The sequence below is a fragment of the Pleurodeles waltl genome, chromosome 3_1 (genome assembly GCF_031143425.1).
Source record: "Pleurodeles waltl isolate 20211129_DDA chromosome 3_1, aPleWal1.hap1.20221129, whole genome shotgun sequence".
NCBI classification, from domain to species: Eukaryota; Metazoa; Chordata; class Amphibia; order Caudata; family Salamandridae; genus Pleurodeles; species Pleurodeles waltl.
In genome coordinates this window covers 1,784,259,914-1,784,276,533 of record NC_090440.1, presented here as the reverse complement: position 1 = coordinate 1,784,276,533, position 16,620 = coordinate 1,784,259,914, and the positions used below count along the sequence as shown (strand labels likewise).

Sequence of the window (16,620 nt, the reverse complement as noted above, 5' to 3'; positions counted from 1 at the left end):
TGTATGTGCTATTTCAAAGTAAGGAATAGCATGCACAGAGTCCAAGGGTTCCCCTTAGAGGTAAAATAGTGGTAAAAATAGATAATACTAATGCTCTATTTTGTGGTAGTGTGGTCGAGCAGTAGGCTTATCCAAGGAGTAGTGTTAAGCATTTGTTGTACATACACATAGACAATAAATGAGGTACACACACTCAGAGACAAATCCAGCCAATAGGTTTTGTTATAGAAAAATATCTTTTCTTAGTTTATTTTAAGAACCACAGGTTCAAATTTAACATGTAATATCTTGTTTGAAAGGTATTGCAGGTAAGTACATTAGGAACTTTGAATCATTTCAATTGCATGTATACTTTTCAAGTTATTCACAAATAGCTATTTAAAAAGTGGACACTTAGTGCAATTTTCACAGTTCCTGGGGGAGGTAAGTTTTTGTTAGTTTTACCAGGTAAGTAAGACACTTACAGGGTTCAGTTCTTGGTCCAAGGTAGCCCACCGTTGGGGGTTCAGAGCAACCCCAAAGTCACCACACCAGCAGCTCAGGGCCGGTCAGGTGCAGAGTTCAAAGTGGTGCCCAAAAACGCATAGGCTAGAATGGAGAGAAGGGGGTGCCCCGGTTCCGGTCTGCTTGCAGGTAAGTACCCACGTCTTCGGAGGGCCGACCAGGGGGGTTTTGTATGGCACCGGGGGGGACACAAGCCCACACAGAAATTTCACCCTCAGCAGCGCGGGGGCGGCCGGGTGCAGTGTAGAAACAAGCGTCGGGTTTGCAATGTTAGTCTATGAGAGATCAACGGATCTCTTCAGCGCTGCAGGCAGGCAAGGGGGGGCTTCCTCGGGGAAACCTCCACTTGGGCAAGGGAGAGGGACTCCTGGGGGTCACTTCTCCAGTGAAAGTCCGGTCCTTCAGGTCCTGGGGGCTGCGGGTGCAGGGTCTTTTCCAGGCGTCGGGACTTAGGTTTCAGAGAGTCGCGGTCAGGGGAAGCCTCGGGATTCCCTCTGCCGGCGGCGCTGTGGGGGCTCAGGGGGGACAGGTTTTGGTACTCAGTCGGAGAGTAGTCCGGGGGTCCTCCCTGAGGTGTTGGTTCTCCACCAGCCGAGTCGGGGTCGCCGGGTGCAGTGTTGCAAGTCTCACGCTTCTTGCGGGGAGTTGCAGGGTTCTTTAAAGCTGCTTCTTGAAACAAAGTTGCAGTCTTTTTGGAGCAGGTCCGCTGTCCTCGGGAGTTTCTTGTCGTCGTCGAAGCAGGGCAGTCCTCAGAGGATTCAGAGGTCGCTGGTCCCTTTGGAAGGCGTCGCTGGAGCAGAGTTCTTTGGAAGGCAGGAGACAGGCCGGTGAGTTTCTGGAGCCAAGGCAGTTGTTGTCTTCTGGTCTTCCTCTGCAGGGGTTTTCAGCTGGGCAGTCCTTCTTCTTGTCGTCGCAGGAATCTAATTTTCTAGGGTTCAGGGTAGCCCTTAAATACTAAATTTAAGGGCGTGTTTAGGTCTGGGGGGTTAGTAGCCAATGGCTACTAGCCCTGAGGGTGGGTACACCCTCTTTGTGCCTCCTCCCAAGGGGAGGGGGTCACAATCCTAACCCTATTGGGGGAATCCTCCATCTGCAAGATGGAGGATTTCTAAAAGTTAGTCACCTCAGCTCAGGACACCTTAGGGGCTGTCCTGACTGGCCAGTGACGACTCCTTGTTATTCTCATTATTTTCTCCGGCCTTGCCGCCAAAAGTGGGGGCCGGGCCGGAGGGGGCGGGCAACTCCACTAGCTGGAGTGTCCTGCGGTGCTGTGACAAAGGGGTGAGCCTTTGAGGCTCACCGCCAGGTGTTACCGCTCCTGCCTGGGGGAGGTGTTAGCATCTCCACCCAGTGCAGGCTTTGTTACTGGCCTCAGAGTGACAAAGGCACTCTTCCCCATGGGGCCAGCAACATGTCTCTAGTGTGGCAGGCTGCTGGAACTAGTCAGCCTACACAGATAGTCGGTTAAGTTTCAGGGGGCACCTCTAAGGTGCCCTCTGGGGTGTATTTTGCAATAAAATGTACACTGGCATCAGTGTGCATTTATTGTGCTGAGAAGTTTGATACCAAACTTCCCAGTTTTCAGTGTAGCCATTATGGTGCTGTGGAGTTCGTGTTTGACAAACTCCCAGACCATATACTCTTATGGCTACCCTGCACTTACAATGTCTAAGGTTTTGTTTAGACACTGTAGGGGTACCATGCTCATGCACTGGTACCGTCACCTATGGTATAGTGCACCCTGCCTTAGGGCTGTAAGGCCTGCTAGAGGGGTGACTGACCTATACTTGCATAGGCAGTGAGAGGCTGGCATGGCACCCTGAGGGGAGTGCCATGTCGACTTACTCGTTTTGTTCTCACTAGCACACACAAGCTGGTAAGCAGTGTGTCTGTGCTGAGTGAGAGGTCTCCAGGGTGGCATAAGACATGCTGCAGCCCTTAGAGACCTTCCTTGGCATCAGGGCCCTTGGTACTAGAAGTACCAGTTACAAGGGACTTATCTGGATGCCAGGGTCTGCCAATTGTGGATACAAAAGTACAGGTTAGGGAAAGAACACTGGTGCTGGGGCCTGGTTAGCAGGCCTCAGCACACTTTCAATTGCAAACATAGCATCAGCAAAGGCAAAAAGTCAGGGGGCAACCATGCCAAAGAGGCATTTCCTTACAAGCCTAATAAACCTTCAGAAGACAGTTAATAAAATTAATAACTGGTTCTTTCACAATGGTGAAGTGTCCAACACTTCTTGGGTTAGGAGACATCCAGGCTTTAACAGTAGCCTACAGGCCCGTTCATGAGGTTCTCCCTCATAGTAGCTCACCCGTGTTGCATAAAACCCCCAACAAAAAGGTCTATATGATGACATCTCCTCTATTTAGTGACTTAAATGAAGGGGTGAAATAGAGAAGTGGCATACGCGAATCTAATCAAAACCACACCTCTTTATGTCAAATAAGGGAAAATGAGCACAGTAACATTTGTTTTATAATGCTTTTGAAACTGATTAACACTCTGATTAGCGTTGGAAATCCTTTAAGTATGCATGGCTCTCACTGGTGAATATTTGCAGAGCAAAAACAGACTTTTGGGAATGGCAGAATAAGCAGCCATAGTCATAGCATCAGTTTGCTTTTTTTGTACATAGAAACAATAATATAGGCAAAGACACCAAATGTAGTCCTGATATTTTGGGCTGTTATTTATTGATGTATGAACGAGCACAAGTGATGCAAATAAAAGTCGTACTCCGCAGGACACGCACTTGTTACTTGTCATTCATTGTTGGCTGTTACAATAGTTTGTGTATGTTCTTTATTTTCAGGTATTCCATGCAGGAAATGTATGACGTGGTAGCGATTGTTGAACAGTACAAACATTTTGTGCCCTGGTGTAAAAAATCGGATGTTATATTGAAGAGAAGTGGCTACCTCAAAGCACAGCTGGAGATAGGATTCTCCCCTGTGGTGGAGAAGTATACATCAGTCGTTACTCTAGTAAGACCACACTTAGTTAAGGTAATTTTCCTTATACTTTGTTTTTACCTTTGTTTTAGTTCATTTGTGAATAAATGTTTTGTTGTCTTACGGAAAAGTAATATTGTATGGAAATAGTGCAAAGCTTATTGCAAGTTATTCATTTCCTTTTCGTTTCCTGAGGGCGTAGCGGAAAGTTATTAAAATGGAGAATGTCCATGGAATTCCTTGCTGTTCCTTTCTCCTCTGCGCCATGGCACCACCTTCTGCCACAAGGCTGTAGTTTGATATGCTTTATTTAGGTCTAGCGTAGAGACAACCTTATCTCTAGTCTCTCTTATTATGTAATTTTATGCATTATTAAAACAAATGAGTAACTTTGGGTCAGCCTGCTTCATCCATCAATCTTCCCAGCTGTTCTTCACACTTCGCTTCTGCCCACCATAACGTACACCGTGGGTGGGAGGGCCATCCCTTGCACTAATGACTTTCTCACTATGAGTAACAACATTTTGCGTGCTTACATCTGCCTAAAAAAGTATACTTTAGTGTTGGGGCTAGTGAGTCAATACTTGAAATTTGCTTTCGCTTTTTTTCTTTCCTTTATTTCTCTCTTTTTTTTGCCTTATGTGATGGAATTATGTTTTCAAGTTAAGGTAGATTAAATCCAATAGTGCCTTTTCTTTCCTGTGCTGTGTATGAAAACCACGAACGGTTTCTACAGCTGTCCTAAGTACAGCTGCCTGCAACGAAGCATCATTACTGCTCCGATAACATTACATGCAGGTTTTTAATTGTATATTGCATGCCTATTGCTGCCAATTTTAAACAGCGGTCTGGTTTCGTTTTTCCTAATTTTTATCTTTGCAGCATAAACATGCAACAAAAAGCGTTGGCTACAGACAACTAATTGTATATTGGGGATCAATTGTTCCCTAACATATAGTTAGTAGGCTTTGGGTCAGTCTTTTGCTCATGATTGGATGGTTTTATTGCATACACTGTGTCTCTGATGTTTAGGTCAAGCATAGCAGCACGCAAGGGCTGCTTTTCCGATGTGTTGGTATCTATGTGGGCTTTTAACCACACCCACAGCACGCCCATCACTGTCACTTGTTCATGGGCTTACCGTTCAAAAATCTTTTATCATTGGTAAATGCTTTACGTTTGTCACTCCTTGGGGCAGTTTTGCTCCCGCCTTGGCCATCGACCCTGTTACCTGGATAATTGCTCGATTGCCCTTATGTTTGACTGCGAGCAAACTTCTTTTTCCTTCTGTGTCTCTTCTTCTCGCTTATGCTCATGGTGGAAGTGGCACTTTGAATCGGCTCACTTATATCAACTGTTTTACTTTTCATTTTCAATTTATGTGGCAAGAAACCACCAAAGAACCGCTGTCCCCACTGGGAACATGGTTCCTGATGGCATGTCGGTGGTCTGGCTTGTAATCAGCCAAGACGGCGCTGAACTCTGCACCGCCATGCTGATTACAAGCCCCCTTTCTGTCAGACTTTTTATGGCGGAGAGCCTGCCATGAAAAGGCTGGTGGAAGGGTAGTGCAGGCCCCCCCTGATCAACACTGTTGGAATGTGCGTATTCGAAGGGTGCTGGTCGGCCCCCTCTGTGCTATGACATAGCACTCGTGCTGACTCATAGCACTGTTCCCCGCTGGACTGACCGGCGGGAACGCTCTAGTACAATGTTCCCGCCAGTTAGACTGGCAGGAACATCGTAATGGGGTGTGGGGTACTCCACAGCCTTGGCGGTGGTGTCTTCCTCGTGAGTTTGGCGGTCTTGTGTTGGGACTGCCAAACTCATAATGACTTTGTCTGTGTTCTGATTAGGTGGCTTGTATCCTTTCACTGCTGACTTGAGGGAGCTCGTTTAAAAAAAAAAAAAAAAAAAGATATATATATATATATATTTGTATCATTATTATTAAAGGTAGGCAAAACAGTCCAGAGATATGCGATATTCCAACTTCTGTCTAATTAGAATGAGCAAACTCCCACTTTAAAAGACTGCATGTAACAAATACAGCTTACACCATAGAGTTTACATGGCTGGCAGTAAATAGACACTGCTCGTGCTGGCTTCCGAATATCCTCCTTTTAGAGCAAATTCTTCCTAGTTTGTTCGCACCTGGATGTTGGCAAGACCCATTTTCTTCTCCCATGACCGCTTGTTGTTAGGCACAAAAACGGTCCTCTCCTATCAAGCACTTCTTGCCTTACAGTGCAGCCTTGTTAAGTCCCAGAAAGTAAATAAAGTGTATAATGGTCTATAAATGGCTCCAAAATAATTGTCTGTACTGAAGCATATCTTTTTATTTTTTTTTTTTTTTTTTTTTTTTATTGATGTAAGTGTAACTCCGTTAAATCTTCTATGCTGCACATGGTCCTTCGCTATATCTCAAAAGAAAGATATACAATGCATGCCATGGATTCTGGATTCCTTTGCGTTTTATTCATTGAGACCTCATTCTTACATAGGCGAGTACTTTACCTTCTTTTCTGCCTCTACATTTCCTAACGTAAGATTCTTGAAAGAATTTCGTCCATTTCCAATCCTCCCTTTGACTCGGTCTACCAAAACCTTTGCATGGGACCAGTGGGAATGCTGAGATGATGCATGGAGATAATTGCTCAGTGTACCCACTGGAACGTGCAGCAGTGCCCTCTGTTGGTGCAGGAAGGCAACTGCCACGATGCAACCTGGATGCAGCACTTACTCCTTCATTTTGCTTCGTGGAATGGAACTGATTTCGACATGGCAGTTCGTCACTTCTGATCCCGAATACTGGATCGTCTAACTCAGCTAAGCAAATGTCGCACATGACGTGTGCATGCCACAGACACTGAATATACTGATCTGCTCTTATGACTCGGGCCACAGAACTACCACTCATAGGGCCCAGGCAGCTGTCTAACATCAGCAGGATGTTATGAAGACGGTGTGACCTCCGGATACAGAACCTGCTAAAATGAAATACTTTGTTTGGTTTGTCCACACCCCTTAATCCACGTAGTGCTAAGGGGTCATTTATTACCATCGTGCTACAGCTAGATATTATATGGAGGTGAAACACAAAATGTATATTTTCTAACATTGTCAAGTTATGACAAGTCAGTGTAAAACGCTTTTTTATGCTAATAGCTTTGCCTGAGCATGCAGTCGCTATTAAGTTTAACTTCTAAATCTGCAAAGAGCAGCCGTGCTTGCTTCATTTTACATACCTAAAGCAATCTGAACCCGATCATATTACGGGTCTTCTGACGCGTGTAGGCACGTATTCATGGTGCAGATGTATTTGAGTTTGGTGCACTAACTTATAATGAAGAGCTGCGAGTTCAGGTCAGGTCGTCCTTTTAGTTTGATGACTGTCCTTTAGGAGATCTTGAGCCACGTGAGGACTGCTGCCAGGTTGCATGTTATATGAAATTGTCTTCAGTTGGCAGTGAGTCACTGGTGGTGTGACTATCACCTGTAGAAGAATGTACTTCTACTTACTGTACTGTGACAGCACCTGCACCCTTCTTCAGGCCTCTGACTGCATTTTACCAGGGCACTGACTGTATGCGTTGATCTCGGAATGAGCTAAACGACAACATACCACCTGCACTGGCCGGCTTGCTGCTCCTGTTGTACTGTTCTAATATGTCCACACCCAGCAGCTCAACCGCTCCGTTTCCTTCATTTGCTGAAAGCTACAACCTAAGGACAGCTGCTGTGCTCAATATGTCCACACACTCAATGTTGCAGCTCTATAAGCTGTGTGTAGCTTTTGGGTCTGGGCCCAATGTCACAGCTCTGTGTTCATCTGTATAGAGGCCATGTCGATACTCCCAGACAGGCATTTGCAATGCAATGGGTCTTGCGTTTGCTCGAGTTAGAGCTATTAGCATTGTAAATTCCTAACCAGACTTTTCTTGCCACATAACTTGAAAACGAAAAGTAAAACAGTTTCACAAAAGCAAGCCAATTCAAAGCGCCACGGCCGCCATGAGCATCAGCGTGAAGAGACACAAAAGAAAAAAAGTTTGCTCGCAGTCAAACTTCTTGGCATAAGTGCACTTATCCATGTAACAGGGACGACGGCTTAGGAGGTAACAAAACTGCCCCAAGGAGGGACAAACAAAAACCATTTACCAATGTCATCAAAGGATTTGTGAAGGGCAAGACCACGAACGAGTGGTGATGATGGGCATGAGGTGGGTGTGGTTAAAAGCCCAGATACATACCAACACGTCAGAAAAGATGCTCAACCTAATGAAGAAATTGCTTCAGGCAGCAGGGCACGATTACAATGCCGGGCATATTTTGTGGGCCCATGTGTGCTTGTCAGACTGCACACTTTAAAAAAAAAAAAATGGTACACAAAAGCTGTAACAGCAGCTAATGTTCCAAACCCCTTTGCGCAATGTCAGTACCCAGCAAACAGAAGTCAAATGCTGATGCAGTCATTGAAATCGGTACTTGTGCGGACATTAAGGGATCAGCAGCATTAGAGACTCAGTGTCAACATCAGACAGAGGTTCAAAATAATATCATAATAATGGGCACTCTCGGTCTAAGTTGATCATAATTCCAGTTCATTTATTCTATAACGCAAGTCCATTCATGTAGATACATCTAATCGAGATGCCACCTAAGTTTTAAAGTACGCTTTATTCTTCTGTGTCAGAAATCCTAATATTCCAAAATATCATAATCCATTACATGATTTAATAAACAGCCGCTGCGTTTCATCCCTAGCATGACTTTCAGAAGGCTTTAACAATAAACCTTTAAAATAAACAAGCACATTAGGTTTAAAAGCATTTTAAAACACACCATAGCACTCTACTGTGGCTACTCATAGCGTACAGAGAGAAGAAAACTATTAATCCTACTGATCCCTGGGTAGTGGATGTGTACCCTGAATGAAATCCACCATAAACACCATAATATATATCCTCTTTCAATCATAACCAGTCAGTAAATACCTTTATATTAGGGGAGGTAGTATTATATCTCATAATTAACATTCTAATTCATACTGTGTTTATTCGGATTTCATGTCTATTGTTGCTTAGTATCCAATAAAACAAAACCAAAACAGAAACTAGAGGCTGTTTGTTTTTATTGAAACATGATGAACAAAGTGCAGACACCAACCAGATACATTCCATTTATCTCTCAGTACTTTGTTGGAAACGGTTTAAATTGCATTGTGAGCATATCATAATTCAAAACGCTCTTGTGTATCTGATACGTAGAATTTGATTTCTTCCAATTTGTCACTTTTATTTTCTAATTAAAATTACTTATGATTGTGCTGTAGTGTAATTTGCACTTGAGCCACGCCCCACCTCTGGCTCATGTGATAACTGACTTGTTAGGTGCAGATCCACAGGCAGGGCATCTCTCAGCAGTGTCTTCATGTTCCTGCTCCAATCTGCTGTTTGTAGGTTTACTTTTTTTTTACCTTAATTGCTGTTAGTTGGCACACTCAAAGTGTACTGCCGAATGTTGGCACATTGCACCTCATGCACAGGTGCAGTAGGGTTTTCATGTGGCCAGAGGCAAACTGCTGTGTATTGCATGTACTGTTTTCTTTACGGTGAATATAGGTTCCTTCCCAAGTGAGTCTAGTCAGAAGAAAATGCCGCACGCAGTCTGGAAGGATAAGCAACAAGCTGTATGGGCGAGACTGACCATCACTTTTTGAGAATTTCCGGCTGTTGTTTTGTGTGTGTGCGTGTGTGTGTGTGTGTGTGTGTGTGTGTGTGTGTTTTTGCTCACTGACCTATCCAAAAGGGATGCTTTATATTGTGTGGACGGAGCAGATGACAGAAGGTAATGTACACTGTATGGATACAGAGGGAGTTTTCAGTGACCGTTTGCATTGAGGATAGATTTTGCGGTTGACTGAGCAGTTGAGCATCTACAATAGTGCACTATACCCATTCCACGCCACTGCACTCTACATCATTGTGCTCTACGCTACTCTGTACTCTGCCACTCTGTGTCAGTCCACAGTTTTACTGTGCTCAATGCCACTATGCTCTACCCCTTTTTACTCCATCTGCTCTACTCCAGGCCACTCCACTCTGCTTTGTGTCACCCTACTCCTTTTTTAAAAATTGTTGGTATCATATGAGAAATTGCCTCTTTTTGACATGGTTAGCCACCACTTTTTGCCTCGTTCCCTAAACTGTTGTGATGCATTGGCACAATTGGAGACACCTTTTGCTGCCCTCACAAGTCCCTAGTAAATGGTATTTGGGTACCCAGGACAGGAGGTACTAAGGGTAGGCTCCTGAGGGCAGCAGCACTGTTTGTGCTACCCTCTAGGGCCATGCATTCAGATCCACCAAGCATTGTCACTGCAGGTTGAGTATCCTGATGCCAGCCTAAAATACAAACTCGACATGGCACACTGCCTGTATGCCCTGTCCACTACACACTGCATGTAGTATAGATAAGTCACACCTCTGGCAGGTCTTCCAGCCCTAAGGCAGGGTGCACTATACTGTATGTGAGGGCATAGCTGCATGAGCAATATGCCTCCACTTTGTCCTTGCCAAGTCTGGGACGTAGTGAGTGAACAGAGCAGACGTTTTTAAATGCATGTGCCGGACACTGGTCATTACGAGTTTCACAACAATATGATGGCCACTCTGAATGCTGGGTTGTTTGTATCAAACAACTCAGAATAATAAATCTGGATGGATGTATGACAAAATGTACCCAAGGGTCAGCTTAGAGGTGCCACCTGCAAAAGCTAACTACCCTGGCATGGTTGCTGACTGGTTCTAACCTGCCTGTCACTGCCAGACTGCCAATCTACAACCCTGGGGTGAGAGATCCTTCTCTCTGGGTTGCAGAACAAAGCTCTTCCTGGGTGGAGGTGCCAACCGCCACCCACCGCAGGAATGTGCACTACCCTGGTGGTGAGCTTCAAAGGGCTTACTGTAAGGAAATGCCTCCTTGGCATGGTTACCCCCTGACTTTTTGCCTTTGCTGATGCTAAGTTTTGATTTGAAAGTGTGCTGAGGCCTGCTAACCAGGCCCCAGCACCAGTGTTCTTTCCCTAACCTGTACTTTTGTTTCCACAATTGGCACACCCTGGCATCCAGATAAGTCCCTTGTAACTGGTACCCCTGGTACAAGGGAAGGTCTCTAAGGGATGCAGCATGTCTTATGCCACCCTGGGGACCCCTCACTCAGCACAGACACACTGCTTGCCAGCTTGTGTGTGCTAGTGAGGACAAAACGAGTAAGTCGACATGGCACTCCCCTCAGGGTGCCATGCTAACCTCACACTGCCTATGCAGTATAGATAAGTCACCCCTCTAGTGGGCCTTACAGGCCTAAGGCAGGGTGCACTATACCATAGATGAGGGCACAAGTGCATGAGCATTGTGCCCCTACAGTGTCTAAGCAAAACCTTAGACATTGTAAGTGCAGGGTAGCCATAAGAGTATATGGTCTGGGAGTCTGTCATGCACGAACTCCACAGCACCATAATGGCTACACTGAAAACTGTGAAGTTTGGTATCAAACTTCTCAGCACAATAAATGCACACTGATGCCAGTGTACATTTTATTGTAACATACACCCCAGAGGGCACCTTAGAGGTGCCCCCTGAAACCTTAACCGACTATCCGTGTAGGCTGACTAGTTCTAGCAGCCTGCCACACACCAGACATGTTGCTGGCCACATAGGGAGAGTGCCTTTGTCACTCTGTGGCTAGTAACAAAGCCTGTACTGGGTGGAGGTGCTTCACACCTCCCCCTGCAGGAACTGTAACACCGGCGGTGAGCCTCAAAGGCTCACCCCCTTTGTTACAGCACCACAGGGCACTCCAGCTAGTGGAGTTGCCCGCCCCCTCCGGCCATGGCCCCACTTTTGGTGGCAAGGCCGGAGGAGATAATGAGAAAAACAAGGAGGAGTCACTGGCCAGTCAGGACAGCCCCTAAGGTGTCCTGAGCTGAGGTGACTCTGACTTTTAGAAATCCTCCATCTTGCAGATGGAGGATTCCCCCAATAGGGATAGAAATGTGCCCCCCTCCCCTTGGGAGGAGGCACACAGAGGGTGTACCCACCCTCAGGGCTAGTAGCCATTGGCTGCTAACCCCCCAGACCTAAACACGCCCTTAAATTTAGTATTTAAGGGCTCCCCAGAACCTAGTAACTCAGATTCCTGCAACCTAAAAGAAGAGTACTGCTAAGCTGAAAAACCCTGCAGAGAAGACGGAGACACCAACTGCTTTGGCCCCAGCTCTACCGGCCTGTCTCCCCACTTCTAAAGACACTGCTCCAGCGACGCTTTCCCCCAGGGACCAGCGACCTCTGAATTCTCAGAGGACTGCCCTGCTCTAGAAGGACCAAGAACTCCCAAGGACAGCGGCCCTGTTCACCAAAAACTGCAACTTTGAAACAAAGCAGCAACTTTGAAACAACTTGCGTTTCCCGCCGGAAGCGTGAGACTTGACACTCTGCACCCGACGCCTCCGGCTCGACTTGTGGAGAACAATCACTTCAGGGAGGATTCCCCGGCGACAGCGAGATCGTGAGTAGTCAGAGTTGCCCCCCCTGAGCCCCCACAGCGACGCCTGCAGAGGGAATCCCGAGGCTCCCCATGACCGCGACTGCCTGCTCCTCAGATCCCGACGCCTGGTAAAGACTCTGCCCCCACAGCCCCCAGGACCTGAAGGATCCGAACTCCAGTGCAGGAGTGACCCCCAGGAGGCCCTCTTCCTTACCCAGGTGGTGGCTACCCAGAGGAGCCCCCCCTTGCCTGCCTGCATCGCTGAAGAGACCCCTTGGTCTCCCATTGATTCCTATTGAAAACCCGACGCGTGTTTGCACACTGCACCCGGCTGCCCCCGTGCTGCTGCGGGTGTACTTCCTGTGCTGACTTGTGTCCCCCCCGGTGCCCTACAAAACCCCCCTGGTCTGCCCTCCAAAGACGCGGGTACTTACCTGCTGGCAGACTGGAACCGGGGCACCCCCTTCTCCATTGAAGCCTATGCGTTTTGGGCACCACTTTGACCTCTGCACCTGACCGGCCCTGAGCTGCTGGTGTGGTAACTTTGGGGTTGCTCTGAACCCCCAACGGTGGGCTACCTTGGACCCAAACTTGAACCCCGTAGGTGGTTTACTTACCTGCAAAAACTAACAAACTCTTACTCCCCCTAGGAACTGTTGAAAAATGCACTGTCTAGTTTTAAAACAGCTGTATGTGATTTATGTGAAAACTGTATATGCTATTTTGCTAATTCAAAGTTCCTAAAGTACCTACCTGCAATACCTTTCATTTGAAGTATTACATGTAAATCTTGAACCTGTGGTTCTTGAAATAAACTAAGAAAAGATATTTTTCTATACAAAAACCTATTGGCCTGGAATTGTCTCTGAGTGTGTGTTCCTCATTTATTGCCTGTGTGTGTACAACAAATGCTTAACACTACTCCTTTGATAAGCCTACTGCTCGACTACACTACCACAAAATAGAGCATTAGTATTATCTCTTTTTGCCACTATCTTACCTCTAAGGGGAACCCTTGGACTCTGTGCATATTATTCCTTACTTTGAAATAGTGCATACTGTAGGAAGTTGGCTCTGTATGCACTATTTCAAAGTAAGGAATAGTATGCACAGAGTCCAAGGGTTCCCCTTAGAGGTAAGATAGTGGCAAAAAGAGATAATACTAATGCTCTATTTTGTGGTAGTGTGGTCGAGCAGTAGGCTTATCCAAGGAGTAGTGTTAAGCATTTGTTGTACATACACACAGGCAATAAATGAGGAACACACACTCAGAGACAAATCCAGCCAATAGGTTTTGTTATAGAAAAATATCTTTTCTTAGTTTATTTTAAGAACCACAGGTTCAAATTCTACATGTAATATCTCATTTGAAAGGTATTGCAGGTAAGTACTTTAGGAACTTTGAATCATTACATTAGCATGTGTACTTTTTACATAAAACACAATAAGCTGTTTTAAAAGTGGACACACTGCAATTTTCACAGTTCCTGGGGGAGGTAAGTTTTTGTTAGTTTTGTCAGGTAAGTAAATCACTTACAAGTCTCAGGTTTGGGTCCAAGGTAGCCCACCGTTGGGGGCTCAGAGCAACCCCAAAGTTACCACACCAGCAGCTCAGGGCCGGTCAGGTGCAGAGGTCAAAGAGGTGCCCAAAACACATAGGCTTCAATGGAGAGAAGGGGGTGCCCCGGTTCCGGTCTGCCTGCAGGTAAGTACCTGCGTCTTCGGAGGGCAGACCAGGGGGGTTTTGTAGGGCACCGGGGGACACACAAGTCAGCACAAAAAGTACACCCTCAGCAGCGCGGGGGCAGCCGGGTGCAGTGTGCAAACACGTGTCGGGTTTTCAATGGTTTCCTATGAGAGATCAAGGGATCTCTTCAGCATTGCAGGCAGGCAAGGGAGGGGCTCCTCGGGGTAGCCACCACCTGGGCAAGGGAGAGGGCCTCCTGGGGGGGTCACTCCTGCACAGGAGTTCCGTTCCTTTAGGTGCTGGGGGCTGCGGGTGCAGGGTCTTTTCCAGCCGTCGGGAAATGGAGTTCAGGCAGTCGCGGTCAGGGGGAGCCTCGGGATTCCCTCTGCAGGCGTCGCTGTGGGGGCTCAGGGGGGACAACTTTGGTTACTCACGGTCTCGGAGTCGCCGGAGGGTCCTCCCTGAGGTGTTGGTTCTCCACCAGTCGAGTCGGGGTCGCCGGGTGCAGTGTTGCAAGTCTCACGCTTCTTGCGGGGAGTTGCAGGGGTCTTTAAATCTGCTCCTTGAAACAAAGTTGCAGTTCTTTTGGAGCAGTGCCACTGTCCTCGGGAGTTTCTTGTCTTTCTTGAAGCAGGGCAGTCCTCAGAGGATTCAGAGGTCGCTGGTCCCTTGGAAAGCATCGCTGGAGCAGGTTTCTTTGGAAGGCAGGAGACAGGCCGGTAGGACTGGGGCCAAAGCAGTTGGTGTCTTCTGTTCTTCCTCTGCAGGGGTTTTTCAGCTCAGCAGTCTTCTTCTTCTTGTAGTTTCAGGAATCTAAATTCTTAGGTTCAGGGAAGCCCTTAAATACTAAATTTAAGGGCGTGTTTAGGTCTGGGGGGTTAGTAGCCAATGGCTACTAGCCCTGAGGGTGGGTACACCCTCTTTGTGCCTCCTCCCAAGGGGAGGGGGTCACATCCCTAATCCTATTGGGGAATCCTCCATCTGTAAGATGGAGGATTTCTAAAAGTTAGTCACTTCAGCTCAGGACACCTTAGGGGCTGTCCTGACTGGCCAGTGACTCCTCCTTGTTATTCTCATTATTTTCTCCGGCCTTGCCGCCAAAAGTGGGGGCCGTGGCAACTCCACTAGCTGGAGTGTCCTGCTGGGCTGGCACAAAGGGGTGAGCCTTTGAGGCTCACCGCCAGGTGTGACAGCTCCTGCCTGGGGGAGGTGTTAGCATCTCCACCCAGTGCAGGCTGTGTTACTGGCCTCAGAGTGACAAAGGCACTCTCCCCATGGGGCCAGCAACATGTCTCGGTTGTGGCAGGCTGCTGGAACCAGTCAGCCTACACAGATAGTCGGTTAAGGTTTCAGGGGGCATCTCTAAGGTGCCCTCTGGGGTGTAGTTTACAATAAAATGTACACTGGCATCAGTGTGCATTTATTGTGCTGAGAAGTTTGATACCAAACTTCCCAGTTTTCAGTGTAGCCATTATGGTGTTGTGGAGTTCGTGTAAACCAGACTCCCAGACCATATACTCTTATGGCTACCCTGCACTTACAATGTCTAAGTTATTGCTTAGACACTGTAGGGGCACAGTGCTCATGCACTGGTGCCCTCACCTATGGTATAGTGCACCCTGCCTTAGGGCTGTAAGGCCTACTAGAGGGGTGACTTATCTATACCTGCATAGGCAGTGAGAGGCTGGCATGGCACCCTGAGGGGAGTGCCATGTCGACTTACTCGTTTTGTTCTCACCAGCACACACAAGCTGGCAAGCAGTGTGTCTGTGCTGAGTGAGGGGTCTCCAGGGTGGCATAAGACATGCTGCAGCCCTTAGAGACCTTCCTTGGCATCAGGGCCCTTGGTACCAGGGGTACCACTTACAAGGGACTTATCTGGATGCCAGGGTGTGCCAATTGTGGAATCAAAAGTACAGGTTAGGGAAAGAACACTGGTGCTGGGGCCTGGTTAGCAGGCCTCAGCACACTTTCAATTCAAAACATAGCATCAGCAAAGGCAAAAAGTCAGGGGGTAACCATGCCAAGGAGACATTTCCTTACACATACAGAGCCAAGTTCCTACACTTACCACCTCTGAAACTCAACCCCCAGACCTGCTGCTAGCAGCAGATGGCTGCCCCTGTTGCAAACCCCCACTTTTGGCAGGAGCAACAACAGGAAATTCAAACAAAGGACAGAAGGATTGGCTCTACCTGGCATGCACCATCCCTAAGGTGTTGCCTGCGAGGTGGATGGAAGTGAAGTGACCCCTGCCCACAGGAAGTGGTCACTTAGTGGGTGTAGCCACCCTAAGTTAGAGGACCCATTGGTCACTACCAGTTTCCCCCTAAAACACCCACTAAATAAAGTGGGCATCCCTAGGCGAAGAAATCAGATTCGGCGGACAGAAAAAGACCAGCACCAAGAAGATCCAAGGCACGATAACTGTGGACCTGCTGCAACAAAGAAAAGGTAACACATCGATCCTGCTGCACATATGGAAAACTTTAAAGGACCCCAGAGGACCTCCAGGCTTTGCAAATGGCCAGAGAACTCCCTCCAGAGCGCAGGTAACACTCTAAATCCACAAGGAACCCACAAGCTAGTGAAGTCCAGTTCATTGATTGGATGTTAGCTCCAGAAGCCGCAGCTGGACAAAACTTAACACCAAAGACCGTGAGGACAAACCCTGCTAGTGTGCCAAGTTTGGTGGCACTGCTCCCTCTTCCAGCAGAACAGTGCCAGTACCCTGGGTATTGGTCACCTAACTTAAGATATCAAGAAGAACAGTCCACCCGGGACTGAAAAAGGAACAGGAGGGAGCCCCAGTCAAGGGACTTCAGAAACAACCCAGACCTCCCTTCCCTGTTGTCTTGTAAACAACCCTTGAATCAACCTACTTCCTGTTTCGATTCGCTCTAAACTCGGCTGCCCTGTGT

At 47.3% G+C, this 16,620-nt stretch overlaps 1 protein-coding gene across 1 annotated transcript in view; it reads left to right on the top strand.

Moving 5' to 3' along the window:
• Positions 1 to 16,620, top strand: part of COQ10B (coenzyme Q10B) — a 113,502-nt gene that overhangs the window by 54,986 nt on the left and 41,896 nt on the right. The window contains exon 3 of the mRNA XM_069225829.1: positions 3,324 to 3,516. Within this exon, the coding sequence (XP_069081930.1) occupies positions 3,324 to 3,516 (193 nt within the window). The remainder of the gene's footprint in view (positions 1 to 3,323; positions 3,517 to 16,620) is intronic.